The sequence below is a fragment of the Furipterus horrens genome, unplaced genomic scaffold (assembly GCF_987537825.1).
Source record: "Furipterus horrens unplaced genomic scaffold, mFurHor1.1.pri manual_scaffold_2, whole genome shotgun sequence".
Taxonomy (NCBI): domain Eukaryota; kingdom Metazoa; phylum Chordata; class Mammalia; order Chiroptera; family Furipteridae; genus Furipterus; species Furipterus horrens.
The window spans coordinates 142,230,256-142,247,917 of NW_028327172.1; the positions used below are offsets into that span (position 1 = coordinate 142,230,256).

At 34.8% G+C, this 17,662-nt stretch overlaps 1 protein-coding gene across 3 annotated transcripts in view; it reads right to left on the minus strand.

The window, feature by feature from the left end:
* Positions 1 to 3,144: 3,144 nt before the first annotated feature.
* Positions 3,145 to 17,662, minus strand: part of MINDY3 (MINDY lysine 48 deubiquitinase 3) — an 89,574-nt gene continuing 75,056 nt past the window's right edge. For all 3 annotated transcript variants that reach the window (XM_090268015.1, XM_090268017.1, XM_090268016.1), the window contains 4 exons: positions 16,361 to 16,433; positions 13,335 to 13,422; positions 7,238 to 7,309; positions 3,145 to 4,087 (listed from right to left, as the gene is read on the minus strand). In XM_090268015.1, the coding sequence (XP_090124141.1) occupies positions 3,938 to 4,087; positions 7,238 to 7,309; positions 13,335 to 13,422; positions 16,361 to 16,433 (383 nt within the window). In that variant the 3' untranslated portion in view covers positions 3,145 to 3,937. The remainder of the gene's footprint in view (positions 4,088 to 7,237; positions 7,310 to 13,334; positions 13,423 to 16,360; positions 16,434 to 17,662) is intronic.

Consider the following 17,662-nt stretch of genomic DNA (forward strand, 5'->3'; position numbering starts at 1 on the left):
GAAGCAGCTAGAGGAGCTCGAGACCTTCGCCCATTGTCCTTTATCAGATTATAAAGGATCTTAAGTCTGAGAGGAAGGGATTGTTATTTTTTATTAAAATAATTATTAAAAAGAAAAAGAATATATGAAAGGGTGAGGCAGGAGAGATTGTAAGTACGACCCATGGGCATGGACTTGGGGAGGGGGGATTGTTGGGGGAGGAGGGTGCTGGACGGAGGGGAGCAAAGGGGAAAAAATTGAAACTATTGTAACAATATAATCAATAAAATATACTTATAAAAAAAGAGCTTATCTCACTAGAAAAAAAAACTAAAATAAATGTAAGGTTCCTACTTTGCGGATTTTCTCCTATCGCTGCGGGGGGGGGGGGGGCGGGTCTAGAACCTAATACCCACGATAAGTGAGGGAATACTGTATACCAAGGATTTGAATTGCTGGATAATATGCTAATTTTGTATTAACTTTTTTGAGGACCTGCACAATTGCTTTTCTAAAGTGACTTCATTTTACATCCCCATCAACAAGATGAAGATTCCCATTTCTCCATATCTTTGTCAACACTTGTTATTGTCTCTTTCTTGTTTTGAACATCCTACTAGGTGTGGAATAATTTTGATTTGAATTTCCCTAATGACTAATTACGTTGAGCATGTTTCCTTATGTTTATTGGCCATATGTGTGTGTGTGTGTGTGTGTGTATTCCTTCAAATCATTTGCCCATTTAAAATGTTTTTATATTTGAGCTGAATTCATTATATATTCTAGATACAAATTCCTTATGAGATACATGCTTTTCAAATATTTTCTCCCATTCTATAAGTTGTCATCTCCCTTTCTTGATGGTGTCCTTTGACACACTAACGTTTTAATTTTGAAGTTCAATTCGTCTTTGTTGTTGTTGTGATTTTGGAATTCTAAGGAACCACTGCCTAACCCAATCATGAAGATTTACTCCTATGTTTCTTCTAGGAATTTTAGTTTCAGCTCTTACAATTAGATCTCTGATCATTTTAATTTTTACATATGGTGTGAGGTAGGAGTCCAAATTCATTCTTTTGCTTGTGAATACCTCCCTTTTAATCTTTTTACTTCCTTTTATTTACTTTGGCTCTCATTTTGAGATGAAATCTTAATTTTTCTACTACATACAAATTTAAAGTGATACATTTCCCTCCAAGCAAGCTTTAATTATATCCCTTGATTTTTGTTATGTCCTATTTTCATTATCATTCAGTAAAAAGTATATTTTAATTCCCATTTCAATTTTTCTTTGACCCTTGGGTTATTCACAGAAGTGTGCTGCTGCATTTATAATCTTCTGGGACTTTCTAGACTTACTTTATCGTCCAGCATATAGTCAGTCTATCTTGGTAAGCATCCCACATGCACATGAAAATAAAACATATCCATAGTTGTGTGGTTTAGATTAGATCAAGCTAAGGTCCCAGTCATGCCGCTTGGGTGAGTGAAGATACCTCCACAGTTTCCCAGCTGAGCCTCCAGATTGAGAAACTGAGGAGCCATCCTCACTGTGCACTGTCCAAACTCCTGAGCCACAAAACTTATAAAGTGATTGTTTTATGCCATGAAGTTTTGGGATGTTTTGTTATTGTAGCAATAGTAAGAAGAAAATACTATTTTGTAGGCTCACATCTATATGAAAATCTATGCTTTTTCATAATCCTGTGGATTTAGGACAAGGATTAAAAAATCAATTCTGGAACAATGCATTTCATATAATACATTTAAAAGTAGTCAAATTAGCCCTGGCTGATGTGGCTCAGTGGATTGAGTAGCAGCCTGCGAACCAAAAGGTCACTGGTTCAATTCCCAGTCAGGGCACATGCCTGGGTTGCATGCTAGGTCACCAGTTAGGGGCATGCAAGAGGCAACTGATTAATGTATCTCTCACACATCAATATTTCTTTCTTGTCTTTCTCCCTCCCTTCCCTTCTCTCTAAAAATAAGTAAATCTTAAAAAGAAAAACAGTCAAATTAACCAAAAAATTGGACATTTACAGCTGTAATTCTAGTAGCTAGCATCATACTCCAGAATATAATGTTACCAAAAGTTATACATATAATCTTATTCCACTATTTCCTATGATGCCCATGCCCGTCCGTCTCAAGAGACGATGGTGTAGTTTCTTAAAAGTCTATCTGCACCGCCGAGAATGGCTGTGCAGTCCGACTCGGGAGTGACACGGTATCTGTCTCCTCCCGTGTTGAATCGACATCTTGCGATGACGCTGGAGTGTCCTCTCCAGTGAAGCTGAAGCTACAGAGCCTGGGCAGGGTGATATGGAGGGTCTGCTGTTGCCCATGCAGCAGAACCCCCCTCTCTCCGCAGCTGAAGGGTCCAAGGGAAAGACGGAGTCAATACAGCTTGGCTTCAGGTGCGCCGCAGGAGTTGCCGGTGTTGACTACAACGTCAAACCACCTTAGGGACTCCGGCTCCGGATTTTCTGTCGGGGTTTACTCCCTTAGCCTTTCCCCTGAAGAGGTATGCCGCAAGGCAGCGGAGGTTTTTTGGAGTCAGAGTTTTCCTTCTCTGATGTGCCCTGACTGGAAGATCGAACCAGCGACACTTAGCTCGCAGGCCGACGCTCAATCCACTGAGCCAAACCAGCCAGGGATAATTCCTATGATAAAATACACTTAATTACAATTGCTAATGTCTATAAAAATAAAACATAAATAATATGCAAACAGAGATTCCCAGAAGAGGTACATATTCAACTATACTGTTGAAGGAAGTCAGTTCTGAAAGTCCTAAGGAGTGCTAACAATTGTCTATCTTGAAAGTGAAGGAAAGAAAGTATCTCTGGCTATTCACATTTCAAATTGTTGGGCAACAGACCTATCAGAATAAAGTTAATCTCTCTATAAGATAAACAGGATGGGGCTTCTGTATTTTTGTTCACTGATCCAGATAGCTGCCACCTAGCTCCTGGTACTCAGTTTCTAGTTCTTCTCTCTGAGCAAGTAACAGAACTCATGGGTAAGCATACCATTTGGTATTCTTTTCTAGGTGGTGTATGAGTCCATTAGATATTTGTTCTATGCTGTGCTCTCAGGGTTACTGGGCAAAAACACCTACACCTATGTTTAGTCTGAGACACTACTGTAAAAAAAATGCATGTGTACATTTAAAGAAAAGAAGTTTATTTAGGCCATTGACTAGGATTGTAATAAATAGTGCAATATACTAATGTAATAACAGATGTTTTCATGCATTTATCATATTTATAAATTTACAAAAAATCTGGTTTACAGGGCTGTTGAGACAAATTTAGAAGAGTATATTTGGCAATACAGTGAAAGTTAACAGTGTTAAGACTATCAAACAGGTCCTCTTTCCTATCTTTTTAAAAAATACATTCTCTATAGGTCTGTGAATAAATGGTAATGTTCCTTTATAGCTTCTACTTTTTATAAACATGCCAGAGCTAAGCCAAATGTCAGGTGATCCAAGTTGATAATTTGTTATTTATCAATACTTCTAATGGGAAACATTTTTAAAAAGAAATGATTAACACTTCTGCATTTCAATGTGGAGGCTGATATACTGCAAACCAAAATCATTTAAACAATAAAATATGGCTGAATGAAATAAACCCCCAAAATAGAAGTTTATAAATAGTTACTGATACTCAATATACAAATGCTATAGTATTCGTTTGTAATTTGATAACTGACCAATTATCTGACTGTAAAAGTGGTGAACTTTGATTAAAGCTTAATTTTACTAGTAAATTTCACTGAGTTAAAATAGGGTAAGCTTTAACATAAATAATTTAAACATATCTTAAACACTGAACATGTGTTCATATGTTATTTACAATTAGTCAGTGATACCAGTGTATAGCCAATTGCCAGTCTTGCATCCCTCCTTCAACATCTGCTATTGCAATCTTCTTTTAAATACTTATGCAAATCAGTTAAGTGAAGGAGAGCGATCTGTGGTCCAGAGTAATTCGATGTATGGCCACTTGGTTTGAAGACAGCGTTTAATAGGCGTGTCATCTGTTTGTAGCATAGGATCTTCAAAACCCATAATAACTGCGGTCCCTTCCACATACATTACCTGTTTAACAAAATAAAGCCACCAAGGTAAATCAATATTCTCAGCAAGATTCTATGAGGGATAAAAAGTTTTTCATAGGCTAGCAAATGAGGCACTATATTGTTTCATATGAAACTTTCTATCTAATTTTATTATGACAGGAATTATGAACAAGAATATCTATTTACTGACTAATGTGAAAATAAATTTGGAAACAAGATGAAGAAACAAATTTTAACTGCTAGGTGACCAGTTGATTTTTAGATGATATTTATCACCAAAAAAGCATTAAAAGATCTGAAAACACATGGTTTCTGATAAAAGAAAAATTATTCTTCAAGTAAGATATACCACTTGGAAGAAATTACTTATATAACAATTTGTATAGTTCCTACTGTTTTAATATAGAGGCACTCAGATAATCATGCTGCCTCAAGACATGAAAAGCTACACAGAATATAGCTATATATTCTAGAGACTTAATTTTCTCTTTTCAATTTAAGCAATGATTTTCCAGAGTTGAAAGCAATTTGCATGTCTGACAATGAAATTTGCTATTTATTGTATTAAATATTTTTGAATTGCTGCTCATGACTGTACTTTTGTACTGCAAGAAAAATCATGGAGAAAAAAATTTTAAAGGAGGTCAGGACAGAAACAAAAATCAAATAGAAAGGTTGATATATAAAACTAACCAAGTCCTTATATGCAGCGGCAATGTTCATAGTAAATATAAACTAGCAGGTGGGTATCAGAAAATTTTTTTTATTCTTATTAATTTACAATAAAAATCTTTTAGAAGTATCTATGAAATACTTGTTTAAACCTAACTTAGTATAAGGGCTTTCTGTATACATTAAACCATTTAGTCATTAATTTCTTTTTGTCCAATTGTGTAATTAAAAAATAAAGATATAGACTACCTTCTTCCAAAGTATGTATACTTATATTTATACACTCATTGACTGATGATACACATGACTGTAATTATGTTCTTCCAATATAAGTCATAAGCTATTTGACTAGTGAATGAAAAGAAATCACATATTACCCTTAAATGTAAGTTTCCTTAATAAATATAGGGATAGAGTATGTTATATTAGTAGGTCAGATAATTTGGTTTCATCAATCTACTCCATTTTTTTAGGAAGCTCTAAAGACATACTTTAAAGTGAAATACATTTTTTCATCTTTATTTTGGTTAATATATTATTTTGTTTCTAGTTTTGATGAAATAACTTTACTATTAAAACTACAACTCATGCTTTTCAATTCCCCCAAGTAAAATGAAAAGTTGTCTACAAAGAATATAACTAAGTTACAATTAACTGCATGAAAAATCATGGAGAAAAAAATTAAAAGAATGTCAGGACAGAAATAAAAATCAGAGAGAAAGGTTGATATATAAAACTAACCAGGCACTTTATATGCAGTGGCAATGATCATATCAAATATAAACTGGCAGGCGAGTATCAGAAAAAATTTCATTCTGATTATAGCAGAGCTGCATGGGCAAAGCGCTGTGACCTACCTCTGTGGCCTGAGCCAGCCTGTGCCGGCTGCTGGATCATGCTTCCTTCCCACCTGACCAGCTTTCTCCTTTTGTTTCCTCAGATATTCTTAATAGTATCTTACTAGGCAGTCTACCATATTTCTAGCTCCTAAGTAACTTTATAACATTATACCTCTGCAACTTAATGACATACATGCTTTGCTTTGTAGTTCTTACATACTGTTGTCACGTTAATATTTCATATTCGATTTCTGATCTTTTTGTTAGTATGTCAGATGCTTGTCATGAGCATGATTTGAAAACTTACTATACACAGGCAGCGTGACCAAGGACAGGATTGGGAATCAGGAACTCAGTTCCAATCCCTGCTCTGCCAGTGGCTTCCTGTGTGACCCTGAGCGAGTCACTTAATCTCCCTGTCTCAGATGCCTCATCTGTAAAATATGGATAATATTTGACTTACCTACCTTGCAGGGATTGTGTGAGTAATCAGTGACTCTAAAGTACCTATTACAAGGCTATGTAAAATTTCAAAATCTAGATGAAGCACTCATTAAACGTATCAGGAAATAGTCTAAGTTTTCTTATTGACTAATTTATATTATTTTACTATCTATAAATCAATAAATTATCTTCTCGTGAAGCTATCTTTAGACCTAATTTATAAAATTCCTAATTTATATTTTGTTACAAATATAAATCTCAGTTTTAGATTTGCTATAACTAAAATTATGTATTTAGTGTACCTTACAATCTATTTTCTGTAGCCATCCTTAATTTAGACAATTATGAAATCAGCATGATTGTTTCAAATAAAAATATATATGTTAGGCCTCATTCCTTCTAATATTAGCTGTATCTCCTGTGTTTGCTATTTGAATAAATGCAAACATAGATATATATGTAGACAGAGCTAATACTTAATCAAAAAGGGTGTATCAGGGAGACCAATGTTAGTATTGCACCAGGTGAGTACATCAGAAGTGAGCCACCTTGGTGCCTTCCTTTGTCAATTCATTCACAGAGGAAAGCAGCAAAGCACAGTGGATCAGAGTGTAGGCTCTCAGGTAGATTCGCTAAGTTTCAGTCCCAGCTCTGCCACTTCCTGGCTGCTTTATCTTAGCAACTTGCTTACCTCTCTGCACTTAAGTTTCCTCTTTTGTAAAATGGGCGTATATAGATCATACTTACTTCATAGGGTGGAGGGAAACTTCAGATAAAACAAATTACTTAATACAATTCCAGGTAATAACTCAATAAAGGCTACTATGGTTATTAATTTAAATCCTTTAAAAAACATTTTGCTTAGTCAAAAATCTATTACCCCTTTATTCACTTAAATGAATCAATAACTTTCACTGGACTAAACTATAATGCTGATTTAGTAATATCCACATAGCCAACGGTAACATTTATATAGATGCAGTTATTTTGTCACAGTGAAACTATTACTCCAAAATTCTAAAAAGGTCTCAGAGTGTCATATGTTGGTTAAATCAAAATATGACCAGTTCTAAAATACGTTGTTATAGAAAAGAGACTCTTGGAATAATCTCCTTAGGTAGCAATTTTGTGGAAATCAAACACTGTCATATATCCATATACTTATTTTATCAACCCAAGTGAAGACAAATCACTATGTGAATGAATTATCATACCTTTTCATTATAATTTGATTGCTTCAGTCCATTGTAGTGGTAGACAGTAAAAGACTCTGGACCACTGGAGCCCTATTAGGAATAAAGTACTATTAAAACTTTAAGTTCTAATTTTATATCAGGTAATTTCTAATTAGTAATTGAAAGTAAAATGCAAGTTTCTTAAATCCCCATCCTTTGATGGGAGAATCATTTGCTAAAACAAGAAACTCTGATTTATGCAGTTAACTACCAGAAAACCTAAAAGCTGAAATAGTTGCTTCTCAGAAAGAGGCTGGAAAGTGGGGAAGTATTGATTTTTGTTAGCTCTTCTGCCCACTCTATTTTATGTCTGAACTACTTGCATGTATTACTGTAACTCTTTTTTAAAGAACAAGATTCTAAAACACAAAAATATTTACTAAAACATATCTGACTTTTTTTCTTTGTAAATAAGTTGTTCTTCTCAATAAATATGAAAAAGCAGGAATATCACTTTTACTCAAACCACAAAATATATATGCACCAATACATCCAATTTGGTCCACAGTACTGAATTAGGGGTTTCCATCCCCCAAAATAGCATTTGAACATTGTGAACTTTTAGGTAGTGAAGATAGCATTGTGAGAAATGAAAACACAGAACTAATGCTTAAAGACTTCAATAAAGAAAGGATATTGTATAAATTATACTAAACTTTCAGAAAAACTTATCATGTTATTCCTATTGTCTTAACCTTGGTACTTAGTTAGCTTAAGATCAAGTTCAACTCTCTTAACCTGGCATTCAAAGTCATTCATTAATGGTCTGGCGCCACTTAAGGTGCCTGGCTCCAGTGATTTTTCTCAGGGCCTGTGGCTGTATTCCTGTGCCTCTCCCTTGTCTCTTGGCCATATCTGATTGATACAAGGATGGGAATGTGACATAGCTGGGCCAGCATGACGCCTCAGAATTTTTTTTTTCCAATTGGAACTAAGGGAAGAGAGCTCCTTGCAACTGTGGGTAGCGTCCATTTCCCAGAGAAAAATAGGCTGAGAGAATGTAGATACTCAGGAGAGAGGAAGGATACAAGATGGAGAGACTGCCCCCATCCTAGAGCATCCTAGTGCTGCCTTCAGTGTTCTTCCAATTCACATCTGTCCCTCCCACTAAGTCAGTGCTGGCTGGGGTTCTGTGGTTTGCAACCAAGACTCCTAAAACACAGGACCTAATCTACCTTTTCAGTATTATCTGCAACTATTACCTTTCTGAATTCTCATCTTAAGTGAACATATTACTCATTTTCCCATGAAGAGCTTTTGTTGTTGGTTCTTTGCATATTTATTATTGTTTTTAACTCCTCTCTCAAATGCCTTTTTCTCTTCTCTCATTTTCTAGACCTTACTTTTTCTCTAAAGTTTTTCTTTACAGAAATACACTAGTTGGGTTGTTTATAACTTGGGATCTTTATAACAACTTTCTCAAAAATTAATTTGGAAATGAATCATATACTGCTTTGTATTATCTCTTCCTTTTTTTGAAAGACTTAAAAATTTAACTTTTCATTCTTGTATTCCCACCTAAAATCCAAGCTCTTAGAACTTTTTAGTATCTTACAATGCTTTACTACAAATACAAAAATCAATAATTTATTTGATAATTTCCTCAATTATATACTGAATCAATGCAATTAGTAACTTAGATAAATAATTTGGCTGTTGACTTTCAGAGTTAATGTACTTTAACTTACAATAGAGATATTTACTGTGGTTGAATACAATTTATATTCTCTAGTTCTAGTCATTAACAGCTGGAATAAAATACTGAAATATCAAAAGGTAGTTCAGCCCTTTGAGTGCCAACATCGCTGTGAGCGACGCTGACAAATTTTCCCAAAAGTGCCAGTGTTGCTCCCAGCGACTCTTTTTTCGATGGCCATAAATGTAAATAACAATGAAATAATTCATATTTTTTATTTTCTCTTTTTTTGTACCTCAGGTTATATAATAATAAATTTTTTTCTCATGTTGATCCAAATTTTGAATTACTCATGGCACTCAAAGGGTTAACACAACGGTAAAGTGCTTAGTCTCTGGGGTCAGTTGGCCTACACTGGACTCTCGATTCGGACCCTTATTAGCTGTTAAGACTTTAACAGTTTCTTAAGTTCTCTAATTCTAAGTTTCCCCATTGCCAAAACTGGAGAAAAATATTACCGAATTTATAAGGCACATAGTGCCTGGTGCACAGTACATGTTCAATACATGGTAGCTACTTCTGCTATTCTTATAAACAAATTGCCTTAAATGCTTATTAATATTTCAAGTATTTTCCCCCTGCCCCTGCCTCAGCAAAGAAATGCTCTTCCATAGCACCTACTTTAAGCATTTGTAAGGATTACTGAAATTACATATTTTCCTGGCTGTCCTTCTGACTCTAGTTTTGACTTAATGTATTCCTGGCTGATTAAATGTTTACCGAGCATCACTATAGTGGTCTATTAGGTACAAAGCAGTATATGAATAATGGCCCGAATGAGTGAAAGTTATTTTACATTTGTGACTACAGAGAAAGAGAACATCTGTGGTATGAGCTGTGATCAGAAAAGCTCTGTGACACTGAGAGAGGTCTGAGCTCTCCCATGGTGTGAATAGGTAAGAGTGTGACAGGTCTTCCTCTAAAGCAGTGGGTCTCAAACTTTGGCACCATCACATCAGAACCCCCTGGAGGACTTGTTCAAACCCATTCCTGAGGTCCACCCCAAAGCTTCTGATTTACTAGGTGTGGGGAGGACCTGAGAATTTGCATTTCTAACAAGTTCTTAGAGACCACACTGTGGAAACCCATGGCTCTACAGGAAACAAAGAGCAGAATAACATAGTTTGGTTGAGGAAAGAGCATGAACTACACAGGAACAATGAGATGAATCAGGTTCAGATGCTGAGTTTGTTCAGAATAATAATAGCAGGAAATAATCACGAAAGCAAGAACTTGGAGAGAACAAACAGAATAACCAAAAGGAAAATTGTCATCTGTAAAAAAGAAGCGGCTTAGAACTCTCTTTACCTCAAAGAATGCTAAAATTAAAAAATTAATTTATTGAACTAGTAAGTTCTTAGAATAATTATAAGCAATATCATGTAATTAACTAAATATAATTATGGCTGGTAACTACTTCACTTTGTTTACATTCCTCAATGACTTTTTAAAATCTAAAATCAAATTAAAAACAAGTATCTTTTTATTTACTTATGTTAATAACTAAGAAATCAGTATTTCTCTAAAATGTTCTGACAGTAGCCTTGAAATAAATTAAAGTAAAATTAATATTGTCTCAAAAGTTTAAAATGCTAAAACTTATTAAACATTTATTATGATATCTAAAACACAGTATTAGATTACAAAAGAAAACTTTTTTCTTTTTAAATATTTTATTTATTTATTTTTAGAGAGAGGGAGAGAAACATCAATGTGTGGTTTCCTCTTGGACGCCCCCAACTGGGGACCTGGCCCACAACCCAGGCATGTCTCCTGACTGGGAATCAAATCTGTGACCTTCTGGCTCACAGGCCGGTACTCAATCCAGTCAGTCACATCAACCAGGGCCAAAACTCAGCTTTTCAAAACACCCTAGCAGTTGGAGTATGAACAAATATGATATTACTATCCAAGCGTCCTGTTAACAATATAAGAAAAAAGAAATTTTTTTTGCATGAAGCATTTACCAAAAATTTTAAAAGTCTAATAGCTATAACGTGATATTCTTAGTTACTTTTTGAATTTTCCCTCTCTTTACTCACAGATAGATATGTTTAGAAAATATGGTCTCCTTTTTCTTTTTTTAATTACCCAGATTAAATGTTAATAATATTGTCTACTCTGTTTCAGATAATCTATATCTGAAACATCAAATTAACAATTATATGTTGAAATTTAATAATTTTATGACATTTTCCTTCTATCATTTTGTTATTTTTAAAAAATTTATCCTTATTCTAATTAAATTCATTGGGGTAATACTGGTTAATAACATTACATAGGTTTCAAGTGTACATTTCTATGGTCGTCGTCGGCAGCCGTCCGTCTCGAGAGACGATGGTGTAGCTTCTTAAGAGTCTATCTGCACCGCCGAGAATGGCTGTGCAGTCCGACTCGGGAGTGACACGGTATCTGTCTCCTCCCGTGTTGAATCGACATCTTGCGATGACGCTGGAGTGTCCTCTCCAGTGAAGCTGAAGCTACAGAGCCTGGGCAGGGTGATATGGAGGGTCTGCTGTTGCCCATGCAGCAGACCCCCCCTCTCTTCGCAGCTGAAGGGTCCAAGGGAAAGACGGAGTCAATACAGCTTGGCTTCAGGTGCGCCGCAGGAGTTGCCGGTGTTGACTACAACGTCAAACCGCCTTAGGGACTCCGGCTCCGGATTTTCTGTCGGGGTTTACTCCCTTAGCCTTTCCCCTGAAGACGTATGCCACAAGGCAGCGGAGGTTTTTTGGAGTCAGAGTTTTCCTTCTCTGATGTGCCCTGACTGGTACATGATCAGTATATTGCATTGTGTGCCCACTATCCAAAGTCAACTCATTTTCTGTCACCATATTTTTGGCCCCTTTAACCTTTACTACCCCCCAAGCCCATTCCCCCTGGTAACCACCATACTTTTGTCTGTAACTATGAGTTTCAGTTTTATATCCCACATATGAGTGAAATCATATGGTTCTTAGCTTTTTCTGACTGGTTTATTCCACTTAGCATGATATTCTCAAGGTCCAGCCATGCTGTTGCAAATGGCGGCGTTTCATATTTTCTTATGGCTGGGTAATATTCCATAATATGTAAGAACCACATCTTTTTTATCCAATCATCTATCAAAAGACATTTGGGCTGTTCCCATGTATTGGCTACAGTGAGTAATGCTGCAGTGAGCACAGGGATGCATATATCTTTGCAAATAAATGTTTTCAAGTTTTTCAGGTAGATACTCATAAGAGGATTGATTGCTGGGTCTATTCATAACTCTGAGGAAACTCTATACTGTTCTCCATTGTGGCTGTACCAGTTTACATTCCTACCAGCAGTGAATGAGCCTTCCTTTTTCTCCACATCCTCTCCAGTTGTTATTACTTGTCTTGTTGATAACAGCCATTTTAACAGGTGTGAGGTGGTATCTCATTGCAGTTTGATTTGTATTTCCCTAAGAGCTAGTGAAGTTGAGCATCTCTTCATACATCTGTTGGCTCTCTGTATGTCTTTTTAGAAGAAGTGTTTGTTCAGGTCCTCTGCCCATTTTTTAACTGAATTGGTTTTTTGGTGTTGAGTTGTATGAGTTCTTTATATATTTTAGATATTTTTTTTTTTACTTGACAATTCATCTCTTTTATAATATAGAATAGAAATAGGCATTTCTATTAAAACAATGAATTTTAAGTATGCTGATATCTGATGAAGTAATCAGAATACACCTAGCTAAATAATTTGGTTTATGGTAAATCCTCCACTTAAATAAGAAAACACAAGAAAAGACAGGTGTACAACTGGCTTGCCACTGATGCAGACATAAACCATGAGTACTGAAACTAGCATAGATTCTTATTAACTGAGCTGCTATCAGAGCTCAATGGAAAACATGCCCCAACATGAAACAGCACAGCTCTACTCAAAGGTTTTTTCTGCCTCACCTAAAATTCTCCTGGAACTTAGGTTCACTAGTAGGAGCTCCCACTACATATAGTCTTCTTTACCTTCTTTCTAGTATTTACAAAGTTCTAAAAAGATACACACCAATCTATTGACACTGGTTACATGACAGAGGAAAGCAGGGGTGGTAGTGGATAAAGGAAGTCTTTCTCTTTTTACTCCCCATATTTCTGAATTTTGTCCTTTCTTTAGAAAAACAGTATCATTACATGGACATAGTGGGGTATATACACTATCTTCCATCACTCAACCTCAAACTTCTGTATTACCATGTTGGAACACACATATCCTTCTATCTTCTCTGTATGGCCATGTATTTACATAATACTGCTTTTTAAAGTCTCATATTTGCATGTTAGAACATTTTACACCAGGAGAAAGAATGGTAGAACAATCACAGGTGATCATCCCAATAGAACAAACAATGAATTTCTTCAACTATGTTACCTGATCAGGAAAAAATTCTTGAAGAAATGGACCCAATAGTATGATTCCTAATCCTTCTGGATCTAATTTATTCTTCATAAGATTTATACTGTGGGGGGAGAGAGAAAGAGAGAAAAAAAATGTGGATGCCAAAGGAAAAAAGAGCTTGTTTTTCTTCTTTCATGATTAAATTACTGGTACTATAACACTTTGACTGCCAAAAATCTTAAGAACTGTTCTTTTTAGCCTCTTAATAACATCTGATTTGCCAAAACTTGGTTATTTTTAAACCAGGGTAATCTGTTACTATTTAGAATTTAAATTATGATGATGACTTTGGAATATTGTTCCTTATTAGGTAAAGTAATTCTAAAACTTAGGCTTATAAACACAGGCTTATAACCTCACAAAGGCAAATTCTCTTTCCTTCATAGGTATGCCTAAATTTAACAATCAAATCAGGCATTTAACTTAAAAATGTTTATATTAAGCTCAAGGAGAAAAAAACAACAGTGTCAAAGGGAAGTGGTACATCAGATAATCAAAAACTTCTCCTAAAAAGCTTTCTTTCAAGAACCAAATGAGGTGGAGGCTTAGAATTCTTAGGCAATCTAACTTAAAGGTTAAAGAGGTAAGATAATTCTCAAGAGGTAAGGTACACTGAATTACAAATGGTATGTCCTTCATTGTTCCAGTAACAGCCTAAACTAGTGACTTGCATAGCCCTTACCATCTAAGTGTAGCCAAAGCTGGTGAAAGGTGTTATGTGGGACCAGAAAGAAGGCAGAAAAAGCAGACTGCAGTTTGAAGGATTTTAAAAAAGAAAACTTTCTGAAAAGAAAATTTTCATTCTCCGTGTTATCTCTCAAACTATAAATGCCAAGTACAGTACACCTTACTATTAAACATGCAAAGGTTGTGATATTTTAAAGGATCTAAGTGCAGAAGGTTGTGACATAAAACAAATGAAGGCAAAGCCACATCACATATAATACATTTAATTCATTAATCCTAAATTTGGCCCTGATAATTTATGGGCCATCATATATTATAAACTAGACCAAGTACAGAGTGAATAAAACTATGTCTAACCTTTTAGCTACTTCTACAAAAACAATCTGACTAAATTGTACTAATTTTATTCAAGGTATGTTATGTATTCCAATGAAAAAAGGAAAAGTAGGTACAGTGGTACCTCGGTACTCATCCGTAATTCGTTCCAGAACTCATGATGAGTGCTGAAACCGATGCGTACCAAATGAATTTTTCAAGCAACAAGTGATGAAGCATTTTCTCCTGCAGGATGGCGTTGTGACTCATAAGTTCTAGCAAGTGCAACAAGGCCCGAGCAAGCTCTGAGTGCTAAAACACTTTTTCTCATCAAAATGCAAAGAGTACAGGGTTTGACAAGTTCTGAAGCCAATGAGTACTGAGGTATGACTGTAGAAAATGTATAGCTATCTATGTAAGAATTAGAAAAAATATATTAACTTTTCCTTTCCCCTGCTTCCTTGTCTTAAGAGTTGTCAGTAACCAGAAATACCTGAATTCAATTCGCTTGCAAATTAGAGCAATGAAAACAAGATGGTCTCTACTTGGAAATCAGTTTAGAAGAAATACACTAAAGGAACATGTGTAAATGACCCATGAACATGGACAACAGGGGAAAAATTAGGACAACTTTAATAGAACAACAATTAAAAAAATGTAAACTAATTTTTTAAAAAAGAAGAGATACGCCAGTTACTATTATTCCATTTATTGGACCAGTTCACACCCTCTGAATTTCTCCTCTTTAAACTGGAAATAGCAATTATGTCTGTTAGGAATGGATAAATCACAGCTCTCGATAGTAAAACTGAGACATATTAATTCTAATGTGATTAGTTTGTAAATGTATATATGCATTTCATATTTTCAAAGAAAACACACCTGATTTACTTAAAAACAGGATGGGATCAAGTTCTAAAAACTATGTGTATCAATATATTTTATGTTGCTTTTGCTAAATATTTTTCTTACTTGTTTTGTTCATTGTGGAAAAAGTTTTCAGGAGGAAAAAAATTGTGTAGATAAAACAAAAGTTAGTGCAGATCATAGGTGATCTTTTTATTTTTCCTTTTATTTTTTGATTTTTCAATTACAGTTGTCCCATTTTTCCCCCATTGCTCCCCCCCACCCAACCTACCCCTTCTCCCGCAATCATATCCCTCCCCATTGTCCATGTCCATGAGTCATTTATACACATTCCTTGACTAGACCCTTCCCTTACTTATCCCCCTTCACTCCCTCCCCCCTCCCCCCTACTGACTATTCTACTCTTTGTCCTATTTAGTTCGTTTGTTTGTGTTGTTCTTTAGTTTCCTGTATTAGGTGATATCATGGTGATCTTTATTTTATTTCCCTATTTGATCAATATATATATCCATTTAACAAGAAAGATTTTCTTATGCATAATAAAGATGCTAAATTTATGGAGGAAGTTATAGATGTAACAAATGTACAACTATAACAGACAGAAGAGACAATATTAACGTTAGGCAATACTTTCATACTTTCAATATTGAAGAACTATATTCTGTGATATTCTGGGTCACTTAAAGGTTTCAGATCAGTTAATTTAATCATATAGAAACATCTTTGATCAAATCAAAGTCCAGCTTATTTAGGCAGGATGACTAACAATGTGGACATTATACAGACCTGTTGTTATATTCCCTGAAGCTACTAAAGATATGGACAAACTTTTTTTTAAATGGAAAAGGTTTACAATGAGAAAAAAATTATTCCGTTTGTTAAAAAAGACATTTTACATTTTTAGCACGTTTTTCAGCAGGATAATGAGTACATAGTGGGAAGGGACACTTTCTGTGTATGTGAAGTTTCTGCTATAACACTGATTAGTCTGATTTATTCATAAATCTTTGTTTTATATAAAGGGCCATGCTTCATAATGAAGGTTTAGATTTTTTAAAAAACATAACTGTGTATGTTTGAAATTTAATGGAATTTTTGAGTTGGTTAAATAATGCTTCCTGTTTACTTACTATTCAGGATCTGAAACAAGGTCCAATGCTTTCATTACATCTTCTAGAAGTGAATCAGGTATAAATCCATTATCTGAAAAAAAGAAAATGGAAACAACTTGGAATACAAGTTTACTTCAAGAAATGCTATTACTACTAATCAGATTCCAGTGAAAAAAAATCACATAAAATGGATGAACAGAGTTAAGAACAGCTTATTAAGTTTATTTTGAGTACAATGCCTATTATTATTAGACATGTCCTTATTTTAGTTTTCTTAGGCACATAGGCAATGATTTATTTTCCAGGTTAGTTTCTGAAAACTCAAAGGAAATCTTAAAACCAAGTTGCTTCTTCAAAAAGGCCTATAATATTAAATGATAAAACTTTTGGTCTACTTAGTTATTAAAAATATTTAGTAATTAGGTATATCTTTCAACAATATGAACCTTTAAATTCCCTTTAAGAAATCACGTCAAAATTTCTTACCAACAAATTCCTTTCATCACAATGTTATTTAACTTTTTGAAGAATGTTAATGATCCACTTATATTTAGATAACTGACAATAAAAGAACAAGATATCCTCATAAAAGCCTTGATTTAAGTAAAAGCTGTAGCTTTAAAGGGAAAAAATTCAAAGTTGAAGTGCAGAATAGAATCAAATGTTGATAAAGACTAGCTAACGGAAAATATTCCTTTTCTTGGACTTGAGGAGGAAATAGCACTGGCAAATGGCCCAACTCTAATGACGCAACAGAATGTGACACAAAAAAAGCTGCAGGACAGTTTGAAATCACAATAGTTTTAAACAAGCAAGTTGTTTATTCCCTTAAATGTACAATGCCTGAGTTCTTCTACTCTTTACTTCTTTCTGAAGACTGTCTCAGCTTTAAATCAACTTCTAACACAGTATCCTTTTCAGGAATTAGACTTTTAAAAAATCTTGTCATGGAGAACAAGATGTCCAAAAGCCCTGCTTCCATAATCGAATAACAGGACAAAGTGCAGTTGCTCTTCAGCATGTGGCATCTACTCTGTCTCTATAAGAAAGGAAATAAAGTAGTTATGGTTTTAAAATGGTGTTTTCTTAAATGTCATAAGCAGATGTTTATCCATTTGAAGACAGATTGGCCTTGACTAAAAAGCTAAGATTCATTTTGGGTGCTTAAAAATGTGTAAGTTTTTAGGGAAATGAAAGAAAAAATAAACAAATGGGACTACCTCAAACTAAAGTTTTTGCACAGCAAAGGAAGACATCAACAAAATGAAAACACAATCCATTGAATGAGAGAACATATTCATTGATACAGCTGATAAAGGG